Genomic DNA, 12,961 nt, shown 5'->3' with positions numbered 1-12,961 from the left:
TTAACAGGAGTATTACACTATTAGCTGCAAATTATGAATACGTTAACACTGGATCGTCTCAGGGTGCCAGTCTGGTTGTATATCTTTATGTTTTTTGGTTCCAGTGTATACGGAAAGTTCAACCGATCCTGGAAAAGTAACTGAATGGATTACAAAAAAAAAGTCTTCCACGCTTCCTCGCTGCTTCTCTCTGGATGTGCTGCTTCAGACTGACCGACCCGCTGACCGTCAAACGAGTAGAGTGTAGCTTCTTTACATGGCTTCACCTATTTACCTACGAGTCTCTTCCGCTTGTGCTATTTCGTGTCCCCGACTGAGTCACACCGATCGCGGAATGCGGGTAGGCGGTAGCATGCAAACTCCCCCCCCCGGCTCTGGATCCAGTAAGGGCTTGTATTTTTGGCTGGGGGGATTATTCTGCCTTTTTAAGATAAAGATAGAGGGGGGTAGTGTCCGCGAGAGACCTCTGTCTGCGTTATGTACAGGTTTAAAACATGTCGATATCTGGAGGTGATCCTGAGCAGTCCTGATGGGATTTAACCCACAGCCACAGAGCAGCCAATCCCATCGCTGAGTTTTAAAAGGATGTCGGGCTTCGCGTCTGATCGCGTCGCGGTGATTCTCAAGACGCCAACGGCAAAGATCCCTCCGCCATCTCTCCGACTCTATATTTGTATTTTTTTTTTTTTTTAAATGTTAACACATCCGTTCGTGCTTGCGTTGCCGACGTCACTGATGAAGGTATGGTGGAAATCGTGTCCCCGTCCTTCTTCGTGGAAATGACTTTTGGAAAAAGAAATGAGAGAAAAAAAAAAAAAAAAAACCCCAAGAGAACAAAAAATGAGGTGGTGTGATGGAGGGATAAAGAGGAGGAAGAGGCTGAACTAAGCCAGGTAGCTGTAAGTGTCTTTCTCTCCGTCTACTCGTTCCAGGTACTCCTTCTCAATCAGGATGTCGATGCATTTCTGGAAAACAAAACAGATCGACTGAGATAAACGGGCTCATTACTGACAGAAAATACAAACGGGCACAATGCAATCTCACTTTTGGAACCAAAGATGCTGAGAACATATGAAACATACTTGTGCTTGTGCCACGTGAAAAATGTATTTCACGTGGCACTAATCCTCACATTATTTATCAGAATTCTGAGTTTAAAGTCAGAATTCTGAGATTACAGTCAGAACTCAGAATTCTGACTTTAACCTCAGAATTCTGACTTTAACCTCAGAATTCTGACTTTAACCTTAACCTCAGAATTCTGACTTTAACCTCAGAATTCTGACTTTGACCTTAACCTCAGAATTCAGATTCTGATTCAGAATTCTGACTTTAACCTTAACCTCTGAATTCAGAGGTTAAAGTCAGAATTCTGACTTTAACCATAACCTCCGAATTCTGAGGTTGAATGAATTTACTTGTTTCTATGGACGAGGATTAGGGCCATAAAATGTAAACTCTGAGTTTAAAGTCAGAATTCTGAGGTTAAAGTCAGAATTCTGAGAATAAAGTCAGAATTCTGAGATTAGTCAGAATTTGAATCAGAATTCTGAATCAGAATCAGAATTCTGAGGTTAAAGTGAGGTTGAAGTCAAAATTCTGACTTTAACCTCAGAATTCTGGGGTTAAGGTTAAAGTCAGAATTCTGAGGTTAAAGTCAGAATTCTGACTTTAACCTTAACCTCAGAATTCTGACTAACCTCAGAATTCTGACTTTATTCTCAGAATTCTGACTTTAACCTCAGAATTCTGACTTTAAACTCAGAGTTCACATTTTATGGTCCTAATCCTCGTCCATAGAAACAAGTAAATTCATAGATATTAGAGAAATTCCTGTGTGTGCAGACAACAGGGAATCAAGGTTGAAACATTCAAATCCAAACTAAATGTACCCAAATCATTCAGACTTGCATAAAAGCACCAAAGTTGGTCTGCATGCACAGTTTTGTATGAGTCGCTGCAAAAATGATTTTAATTTTTTCTATCCGACAATGAGGCATATGGTTAAATTTGGGTAAAAAGCAAGCCATGTGTAGAATTGAGTTGTTTGTGTATAATCTTTCTGTGTGTACTAAATAACTACAAATCCTTTTTACACATTCACAAATATACAAGAACCACAAGCTTTTTGGGGTAACGCTTTATTTTCTGGGTCCGCAATTTCCTAACAATTTCCTAAAAACTTCCTAGAAAGGAGCTGTTAATTTTTTAAGAGGTTTCCTGGAAAGAACCATTACATTATGTACTAATTATAGTGAAAATAAAGAAAGACTGTAATGGTAGTTGGTAAGTACCTGGGCATTTCTTTTTGAATTCCCAAGACAGAACCATTAAATTATGTAGTAGTTATATAGACAATAAAAAAATAGTGGAAGGAATTCAACAAATAACTACATTACATAACTATATGAATAATGACTTGGGTTACAGTTCCTTTCTAGGAAATTGTGGACCCAGAACATAAAACGTTTGCTTTTGAAACGTCTGTTGACAAATTATGATAGTGATTTGAGCAGAGAGGTGCAGACATAATTCATGGTCAGGTCAGCAGATATGGAGGAAACCCCATTTGCTGGTTAAAAAAAATAAATGGCCGCCACAGTCGATTGGTACCATCTTTCCCGTGGCTCCAATTCTGAAAACATTCAGGTTATCAAAAGGTTCATGTAAACCGACTTTGGTGCCTTTACACAAATCTGAATGATTTGGCCTACTTTGCCTAGGATAGTATGTGTACATCAGTTTCAGTGTGTTTCTACCTTAATAACAGGGACTCTAGGCTTGAACCTAGAGGACAACTGGTTGAGGACTTCTGCCAGCAGCTGTTGGTGTTTCAACACTTTACGCATCTTCATAATCCTCACAATGGCAGCCTGGCGAGAGGCAACACAAGGATGAGGAGAGAGAAAAATACAGAAAGAAGGAAGAAGGAATAGAAGACAGAGAACACAATATTGGCAGGAGGGAGAGGAAGAGAGAAAGGGGGGCAAAGCAAGAAAGAGCCAGACGTAGGGAGAGGGAAAAGAGAGAGAAACAAGGTAGTGAGGGACAGAAAGGAGAGGAGAGCCGAAATGCGATATTCGATATTGTGGGAAATATCGCAATATTTTGCGAATATCGCGATATTTCCCGCGATCGAATATCGAATCACACATTCAGCAATTTTAAACAGCTTAGTGGAGACAATATGGCCATTACAGTGTTTCTTCAGAAATCATTCAGGTCTCAGGGGAAGAATAATATCATCAGGAAATTTGTATAATAACTGTAGTACCCCTTACTGCCATATGTACCCACATTTCTTACTTCTTTCCTTTCTAACATCATACAGTTCAAATACGCTTGGAAGACATCTCGCACTCTGATGGATCATTGACTTCACTTTGAGTGTGGCTGGTAAGTCTGTCAGTTCAACAATCAAAAAATAATTTCTGTTTTCAAATAACCCGTATATTGTGATTTGCCACGTATCTCATCCATAAGCGGTCCGCCATTAATTAAGAGAGGAGAGGAAGTATGGCCTCTATGGATGAACTAATAAATCAGTGGTAAAAGAACCTGCAGCCTACTGTTCCATTACTAAATACAGTTCAATTCATTCAATATGTCTACTTTATTTGTTTATGTTTTGAAAAGCTGAATACTTTTGGTTTACTGGCCTATCACACTGAATTAACAGATTACACCGTATGGGACTTTTGTGCTCAATTTAATTCAGTGGTTCTCAACGTGGGGTCCGGGGACCACCAGGGGTCCTTGAGGGGGTTCCAGGGGGTCCCCAGCAAATTGATGAATTGTGAAACTTCAGCATTATTTCATTTACAAGAAGTTAAAACAATTAGAGAATGTAGAAGAATGACTGTTTTCACGGATCATATCTAACAATAAAAATATTCTCAGATTTGGGTCCGAGAGACAAAATCTCATCAAATGGGGTCCGTAGCCCTAATGTGGACTAAATTAGGGGTCCTTGATATGAAAAAGGTTGAGAATCACTGATTTAATTGACCAGTTTAAATTCATTTTTGTTCTTGATAATAGATTATTGGAATAGTCAAGGTAAGACTTGATAGATTATAGTATATATATAGATTATTGATAATTGATAGTTGCGGCCACACTGAAAACGGATTTACTTTACTGTGATTCTTTTGGTTTTTTTTAGGTAGTGCTGTGATCCTAGCACACAGCAAAGTGGCTAAACTGCTGAAATACTGGAAAGAGACCACAGATGAGCAGACAGCACCTGGATCAGCAGCTTCCTGTCCTCCTCGATGTTCTTGTGAGTGGTTTCCTGCTCCTGTTTCTGCTCCGTCTTCATCGGCACATTGATGTTCACCCGCAGTTTCTTACTAGGGGGTAAGACGGCACAGACAACCTTTATTGACTTCACCAGCTTCAAACTTACAGCTGGGTTAGGGTTAGCTAACCAGTACAGTCAGTCTCCCACTGTTGGTCATTGCAGCTCCACTACAGTGCTTAGAGGTTAAGGTCAGGCACCAATGGTGAAAAAACATCCTTTCATCCTATCAGAATGAAATTTTATGTTGAAAAACTTTTTGTTTCATGACTTTTAGTAATTTAGTGAATAACATTCAAATTAGCCATTTTAATTCATAAAAACATTTGAATTTGCATTGGAGTTACAACATATATTCTCTATTGCAAGAAGCAGCAGTTCCAAGCATTTTGAATACAGGGAAGATGTCATTTGGAGAAAATGGCCACTTTTTTAAGCTAATTTTGTTCTTGGTGTACTTAATACAATAAAAAACTATTTATAGTTATTTTTGATAATTTTATATTTTATGGACACCACAGCAGTTATAGGAGCAAAATATAACATCTCCAAATTGACCAATTCAGTCAAAAACACCATTTTCACCTGTGATGCTTCTCCTTAAGGGCATTTTGGTACTAGAAGGCAGAGTGTCTGTGGTTCACTTCCCTGACCCAGATTCCTCTCTAACCTTTACTTTAAGCTGGGAACTCCATTACAACTTTAGAAATGTTTAGGTACTTTAGGAGATTTGCAGATGTTTTCAACTTCTTTGATATCTTTTGCATATAATTTGCATATGCGCATTGCGCAACATAAATTTATACCGTGGGCACGGTATTACAGGGAAAGGCTTCCGGTTCAGAACCGTGGTTGCTTGATATCGCGGTATACCTTAAAACAGTATATCGTTACATCCCTACTTGTGTGTCCAAATACATATACACCAGAAAAAGACAAAAGCCAAACCTGGGTAAGGTTAGGCAGGACTTACTTCTTGTAACCCAGGAAGAGTTTGATCAGAGTGTCTGGTTTGAAGTCCACCTCATCCACATTGGCGTTCTCATCCTCCAACACCTCCACATACACAAAACAGGAAACAATATTTAGTATAGCCAGGATAAAACAGACAGAAATTAGCACTCAACATCTCAATGTGCAGGGACCATATTATAGGAATTGAAATTTTCTTGCATTGACACAGCTGTTTACAGAAAACACTTTTTTTTTTTAAATTTAAAGTGGTTCAGCAGCTGGTGCATAAACAAATTAATGAATAACCTTTTTAGAGCCATTTCGACAACTGATGGTATATTAGTTTAATTAGAGGGACCTAGTCAGCTAGGTCAGGTCAAAGTTGGGAACTTGAGAGAGTGACAGCCAGCCACTGGTTTGTCATGGCTAATCAGCGACACTATATGATGAATGATGAATGTCAGCATCTGGGACATGGCTTCATTGGGCACCGGCTACATGGACGAGACTTGTTGGCATAGGATTTGTTGACGGTAAGCAATGCATTAAAAAACACCAGCCTTATCCTTTAAAGCCTGCTCTGGATCACTGGCTCCAGACTAGTGGTTTATAACCTCATTCAGGCTCCAGGGAGCTGGTTGAGGTACGTGTATTACGTAAGCAGAGAGCTCGGTATGTCGCCAACTTGCGTTAACGTATAAGTGCCTTGTGTTACCTATGTACCAAGCCTTGGACATGACATGATCAATAACGTGTCTCCTGCTTAAATGTTGCTGAACGGAGATGAGCACTGAAAAGCTCAAGCAGCTACAAGAGTATTTGTGTTTGTTCTCATCTTTGTATGCACAACTGGCCATAACCTGTGCCATAACAGGCCATTATGAAAAATGACAGTATAGACCAGTATGTATAGACCTACCAGGAGTTTAGACTTCAAAAGTATCTGAAGAACTTGAACCAAGATGTCCTGAAAGCAGAAAAAATGTGGTCAATATACAGTATATGTCTGAACAATTTCCAAACAGTCAATATTCAAGAGGCGATCGTAACCCCAGCAGCCACATTAGCAGCATCATTGTCACCCAGATCTCAGGGAGAGTGTAAGAATCTAATCATCAACACCATTCTGTTAACTGTATAGGTTTACACTGAGAGAAATGTGGAATTTAAGCAGACACTTAAACCATTTTTTTCCTATTAAATGGCATCCTAGCTGTGCTGGAAATATCTCGTGACATCACGTTGTCTACGTTTGGCCAGTAAACTATGTAAATGAGAAAAATACACCACCAAACACCAAATTGGGCCCATAAACAGGTACATTGATCTTTAAGTGTTAAAGCGTTTTAGGGTGGATTTTTCCTTTAAATCAAGCAGACTGCTCTTACTCCTCACAAGCGTTTTTAATGTGTTATCTAGCTTCTACAAGTAATTCTTTTTGCCAGGTCAGATATAGATTTTCATTGAAACTCGATAATTGTGTGGCCAAAGAGTGGGCTCTACATCATTTTGACTCAATCACTGACCAAGAATAGACTGCCAAATCTCAACACTGGAGGCAAGGAGTTGACTCTCAATCTCCAGCAGCCTTCTCCAAAACAAATGGAGTGAATGGAGACCGTTTCTTTAGAATTCCATAAAGGGCAAAACATGTCCATAAAATTACTCCAAACAGCACAATCCAAGTGTTCTGAAGCCAAACAATTGCAATGTGGGTCCAAAAGTCCAACATTTATGTCATTGTCTCTGGATTTTTCGCACTTGCTCTGCACCTTGCCAACCGCCACTACAGTAGCAAGCAGATGTTGCCTTCAAATGCTGTCGGAATTATTATAGTTGCAGATAGAGCTTGCTTGAACGACCCAATAAAGTGGTCAATACAAATGGGAAAGTCAAATTTTACATGATACCCAACATTCTCACTCTTTGTTTAACTTTTAGGTGCCATGTATAACAACGTCAAGCCAATAAACATATTAAATATCAATTACAAAGCTCTAGAGACCACTTGGTTTCTAAAATAGTCACCAAAAAAAGGCTGCTCTGGTTTCAGGGTGCATTTTGTTATTTCTGACTAAAAACTACCTGAATACATGACGAGTTGTATTTACAAGTGTAAAACTCGGAAGTACGAGCTGACGAGGAGCTCATGAAGGCAGAAAGACTCTTCCACCAGATCACTGTAGGGCGACCAGTGCTCTGTGAGTGGGGAAAATCTAGGAGATAATGAGGTGAATATTGGACTTTTGGACCCACAGTGCAATCATTTGGCTTCAGAACACTTGGATTGTGCTGTCTGAAGTCATTTTATGGTCATGTTTTGCCCTTTTTGGAACTCTAAAGAAGGAGTCTCCATTCACTCCACTTGTTTTGGAGAAGGCTGCTACAGAGCTGCGCTAGCAAACTCGCTGTGTGTCATATTGACAAACAAACTTAGATAATGAATAATGAACTATTCTTATAATGTGGGCACTGAGGCTGTAAATGTGATTAATGGCTATACTAATAAATTTGACTTGATCTGCTCTATGAGTTGACACTGCTGTTTCCTGTGTGTGTGTGTGTGTGTGTGTGTGCACTCACAGTTTTGATGTGTGTGCTGTCTGTGAGCTGTTGGACTGTGTAGACATCCTCAGTGTTGTACTGTAGTAGGATGGCCATCTGGAACGTAGACGCCTGCAGAGAAAAGGTAAAAGCAGGTAAGTTAGCCGATTACTCTAACGTCCGCTAGGGGCCGGCTCCAAAAAGACTCCAAACCCGGTCAAACTCCATGCAAGTCAATGGGACCACAACTTCTTGCTAAAAATATAAAATTCAATCAATTTTTTCGACAAGATGTTATGGTCTCAGTAGCTAATTTCACTTCTTCTAATGTGGCTCCTTAGGGCTTGCTTTGACTGCTCTGGCTCCAAAAAGCATCAACATGGCGGCGATCGTAAACCCAATCTTCCAATCATCGAAAATTATTTTATTGAAAATAAATCCCAAAAGTTCAGCATTGTTATCGTGGCAAATTTTTTTGTATGATGTAATGATCGAGATCGTTTTATCTTCCAGCTCTAATATCAGCTAATGTTGGCCAACATACAACAAAGACGGGTACCTTACACACCTTATACCTGTGGTTCTCAACGTGGGGTCCGGGGACCACCAGGGGTCCTTGAGGGCATTCCAGGGGGTGCCCAGCAAATTGATGAATTGTTAAACTTCATTATTTTGTCATGACTATTTTGATCATAGTTTCACTGTTATCTCTCTACCTACAGTAGGATAGTCATGGAATTCTATACAAAATCATATCTGACAATAAAAAATATTCCGAGAGACAAAATCTCATCAAATGGGGGTCCGTGGCCCTAATGTGGACTAAATTAGGGGTCCTTGATATGAAAAAGGTTGAGAACCACTGCCTTATACTACCAACATGTATGACATTGCTGGGAGGTTGTGGTGGACAGATACTTCCAAAGCCACTTTTGAAGTGTTGTGTAATGACACTGGACCATTGTACATTCATGGCAAAAGTTGCATCATTATTTATCATATAAATATGATTTATCGTGATCTTCACGCAAGTATTGACAAAATTTTATCACGTTGCCATTTAGGGCTGGGCAATATATCGATATGATATCGATATCGTGATATGAGACTAGATATCGTCTGAACTTACCAGACTGTTCTAGCTGTTCTATTGTTTGCCTTTACCCACTTAGTCATTATATCCACATTACTGATGATTATTTATCAAAAATCTCATTGTGTAAATATTTTGTGAAAGCACCAATAGTCATCCCTACAATATTGTCGCAATATCGATATCGAGGTATTTGGTCAAAAATATTGTGATATTTGATTTTGTCCATATCGCCCAGCCCTATTGCCATTCCCATCCAGCTTTTCTAATTTGACACATCACAGTTTACATTAAAATACTTGGATAGAAACCCACCTAATGTAAAACATAATTTTTAAGAGGCATGTGTGATTACCTGCGGTGTGTGTGTGTGTGTTTACCTGCAGTGTGTATCTGTTCTTGAAGCAGTTGGTGACCAACTCCCCTTTAGACAGGTGGTAGAGCCAGGTCAGCTTCCTGCCACTGTGTCTGCTGGCGTAGAAGGCTGTGAAACGCTGGTAGCTTCGCTCCAGCTGAGACCAACGAGAAAGAGGGGGCAGAAGAGAAGATGAGGGGAAGGAGTGATGGGAGAGAAGACGGGAAGAGCGTGAAGTTGTTTGGATTTTGACGTTTTGCAGTTTGGATTTGGGGGGAGTGAGGAGAAGAGGAATTAGAAAAAACGGAACAGACATTGCAGAATGTAGCAGTAATACAGTTAGTAGTAGTTGTTACTCTGTGTCGGTACCTCTGAGGGGAGAGCGAAGGTACAGGACTGCTGGAATGGCCAAGAACCAGAACTGAGGACCTGGATGCTGAAGTCCACTACAACACACACACAATCACAAACACACACACAAAAGGATCTGTTTATTTCATGTATTCATCTTCCCATAATTCCTACCAACTCCATCTCCCACAATATCTCTCGTCTTTTACTGCCTGTTTGGAATGATTTGTAATCATTGTGTTAAATTTGATTAAGGTGTGTTAACCAGTACTGCTCACAGTCTAAGGGCTCGGAGTTGATGAGGTGCTTCTTGAACTGTTCGTTGAGGTCTTTGCTGACTCCAATGTCCTGAAACATGCGCTGTAGCTTGGAGGTGTACTCAAAGCCACACGCTTGCTGTTGGACAGAAAAGGAAAGTTGATTGTCCCATTGGTCATCTTAGTCGTTGGATGGAAACATAGACACCAAAGTCAATTTTATGGTTATTTTTTGTTATTTTTGGAACTGTATAGATAGGTCCTCAAAGACTTCAGTTGTTTTGCAGAAGGCTGCTATGGAGTTGTGCTGGCAAACTCTGGTAGTGTTATGTGGGCTAACAAACTTCACCAGTGTCAACTGGCGTAGATAATGACAGAATTTTCATTATTGGGTGAACTATTCCTTTAAGCATGTTGAGTGATGGTCGGCTCCACGCAAAAGGCCATGACATTGTGGCTCTGTGGACGCAAGTATGGAATAGCCTTAACACTTAACACTTAAAGGAATAGTTCACCCATTATCTACTCACCCTCATGTCAGTTGAAACACCAGTGAAGCTTGTATGTCAATATAACACACAGCGAGGTAGCTGGTGCAGCTCCGTACCAGCCTTCTCTAAAACAACTGGAGTGAATGTTGGCCATTTTTTTACAGTTTCAAAAATGACCATAAAATTACTCCAAACGGCACAATCCAAGTGTTCTGAAGCCAAACAATTGCACTGTGGGTGCAAAGGTCCAATATTTATCTCATAATCTCTAAGTTCTGCACTTGTTCTGCAGCGTGCCAACCGTTACTACAATAGCAAGCAGATGGTGCCTTCAAATGCAGTCGGAAATATTGTAATTATGGGTAGAGTGCACTTGAATGACCCAATAAAATGGTAAACACAAATTAGAAAGTCAAATTTTTTGTTTAACTTTTAGGTGCCACGCATAACATCGTTTAGCCAATAAACGTATTAACATATCAATTACAAAACTGATGTGAATATTCTCATCTTTATTTTGCCATTGCAGGACACTTGGTACCACTTGGCTTCTAATGTAGTCACCAAAAAAGCTACTTTTGTTTCGGGGTCCATTTTGTTATGTCTGACTAAAAAAGTACTTGAATACATGACAAGTTGTAAGTATTGCCCCCTTTACACCTTGCATTAAAATGCATCTCGTATCCAGATTGTATCTAGATATGATTTAACCTGATTACATTTACACCTGGTATTAATATGTGTCTCCAGTGTCCACATAGAGATCCGATTGAGATCCAATCACTCTGTCCAGCTCAAACAACCGAACGTCACATCCTCCTCTCGTTTGCGTGGGTCCAAAAAAAAAAAAGAAGATGATACCCATCATCCCATGAAGCCGCGCTATTATCATAATGCGTCCCTGACCACCTCCGGAGGTGGTTTGGCCGATCGGATCACGATCCGTCCTCAATGCGTCTTGGGTGCATTTACACCTGTACTTTCATGTGGTCAAGCACTATCCGATTGCAATCCGATCACCCAAAACGCATTTTAATGCAAGGTGTAAAGGGTGTCTATGAGTACAAGCACGGGCTGACCAGGAGCACATGGAGGCAGCAAGACTCTTCCACCAGAACATTGTAGAGCGACCAGAGCTCCACGAGTGAGGGAAATCTAGGAGATAATGTGGTGAATATTGGACTTTTGGACTTGTTTGCCTTCAGAACACTTGGATTATGCTGTTTAGAATCATTTTATGGTCATTCTTTGCCCTTTTTGGAACTCTAAACTGTCTCAATTCACTCCACTTGTTTGACTGTTGATTATGCGTCTGTAATAGCATCATCAGTTTACCTTAGCACTAACCACCAACTTACTGGACACACTAACCAAATTCTGTGACATTTGATATTTTAGCACAATGGTGTGGCCTAGATCAGTGGTTCTCAACGTGGGGTCCGGGGACCACCAGGGGTCCTTGAGGGGGTTCCAGGGGGTCCCCAGCAAATTGATGAAGTGTTAAACTTCTCCATTATTTCATTTACAAGAACTTAACACAGTTAAAGAATGCAGAAGAATGACTATTTTGATCATAGTTTCTCTGTTATCTCTCTACCTACAATACAGACGGTCATAGAATTCTGGATAAAATCATATGTAACAATAAAAATATTCTCAGATTTGGGTCCAAGAGACAAAATCTCATGAAATGGGGGTCCGTGGCTCTAATATGCACTAAATTAGGGTCCTTGATATGAAAAAGGTTGAGAATCACTGGCCTAGATCAAACCCTGGCCTATACCTGTATTTGCAACATCAGTGGTCTAAATCTGTCCTCCGAACCCTCTCCCCCATCTTCCCCGTCTCTCTCCTCTCCATCTAATAAAACAGAAATTCTGCAACAACAATATCATAAACGTACTACACCTTGAGTTTGGAGATCATGCTAGCCTCGGCATCGTCGCTGGCGCTGTTCTGGTGAACTAGCCTCTTGGCAAGCATTTTAGCGTAGAACTTCTGGAAGACGTCTTTGTCTTCTATGTACTTAAACACCACCATCTAAAAAAGGGATGGAGGAGTTGTATTCAGTCAGAATGAAAATATAAAAATCTATGATAAGAGTAACTGAACACCAAATAGCCAATAGCAGGTGGCAATTTCAATAGCATGTCTTTAGATGCCAGGCTTTACACAGATTTGAGTTTGGGGTTAAGTTACTCTTTAAGAAGGTTTTTTAGGGTTACCATCTTGTCTGTCATACAAAAAACAAACAAACGATAACACAAAAAGGCAGAAAATAATGGAAGGCAAGAAAATGAAGGGGAGAGGTGGGTCAAAATGCATAGTGCTCCATCTGTTTTCTCATACTGAATTTAGGATGAGTACACAACTCCTTTAATTTCTCTTTTCTATAACTCACCACTTGGTTGAGAGTGTCTTCAAGTTCTGCCTCTTCTGGGTTTTTAGAGCTGGAAAGCCAGGCAATAAGAGCAATTAGAAATTTTTGGGTAGTGACACCCCTTTTGTGTGCAAAGCTGTAACTATCTACAGCGTTGCACTGTAAAATGTATTTCCCTATTGCACAACTCGTTTGTGACGCTGGCAGTTACAGCAAAGCAACACATTCATCACAAC

General features: G+C 40.2%; 1 protein-coding gene across 1 annotated transcript in view; it reads right to left on the bottom strand.

Moving 5' to 3' along the window:
- Nucleotides 1–6: 6 nt before the first annotated feature.
- LOC139658667 (cullin-1) overlaps nucleotides 7–12,961 on the bottom strand; it is a 29,675-nt gene continuing 16,720 nt past the window's right edge. The window contains exons 13-23 of the mRNA XM_071536816.1: nucleotides 12,747–12,795; nucleotides 12,254–12,385; nucleotides 9,876–9,993; nucleotides 9,616–9,692; nucleotides 9,272–9,403; nucleotides 7,838–7,930; nucleotides 6,174–6,221; nucleotides 5,274–5,356; nucleotides 4,247–4,352; nucleotides 2,760–2,873; nucleotides 7–965 (exon numbers count right to left, since the gene is read on the bottom strand). Coding sequence (XP_071392917.1) covers nucleotides 885–965; nucleotides 2,760–2,873; nucleotides 4,247–4,352; nucleotides 5,274–5,356; nucleotides 6,174–6,221; nucleotides 7,838–7,930; nucleotides 9,272–9,403; nucleotides 9,616–9,692; nucleotides 9,876–9,993; nucleotides 12,254–12,385; nucleotides 12,747–12,795 — 1,033 coding nt within the window. The 3' untranslated portion in view covers nucleotides 7–884. The remainder of the gene's footprint in view (nucleotides 966–2,759; nucleotides 2,874–4,246; nucleotides 4,353–5,273; nucleotides 5,357–6,173; nucleotides 6,222–7,837; nucleotides 7,931–9,271; nucleotides 9,404–9,615; nucleotides 9,693–9,875; nucleotides 9,994–12,253; nucleotides 12,386–12,746; nucleotides 12,796–12,961) is intronic.

Source organism: Centroberyx affinis, unplaced genomic scaffold (assembly GCF_046629955.1).
Source record: "Centroberyx affinis isolate AG114_WGS23_722 - 3 ecotype Tasmania unplaced genomic scaffold, CSIRO-AGI_Caff_v1 ptg002948l_1, whole genome shotgun sequence".
Lineage (NCBI taxonomy): Eukaryota > Metazoa > Chordata > Actinopteri > Beryciformes > Berycidae > Centroberyx > Centroberyx affinis.
Note: the sequence above shows the minus strand (reverse complement) of the source record. Positions and strands in the feature narration are given on the sequence as shown.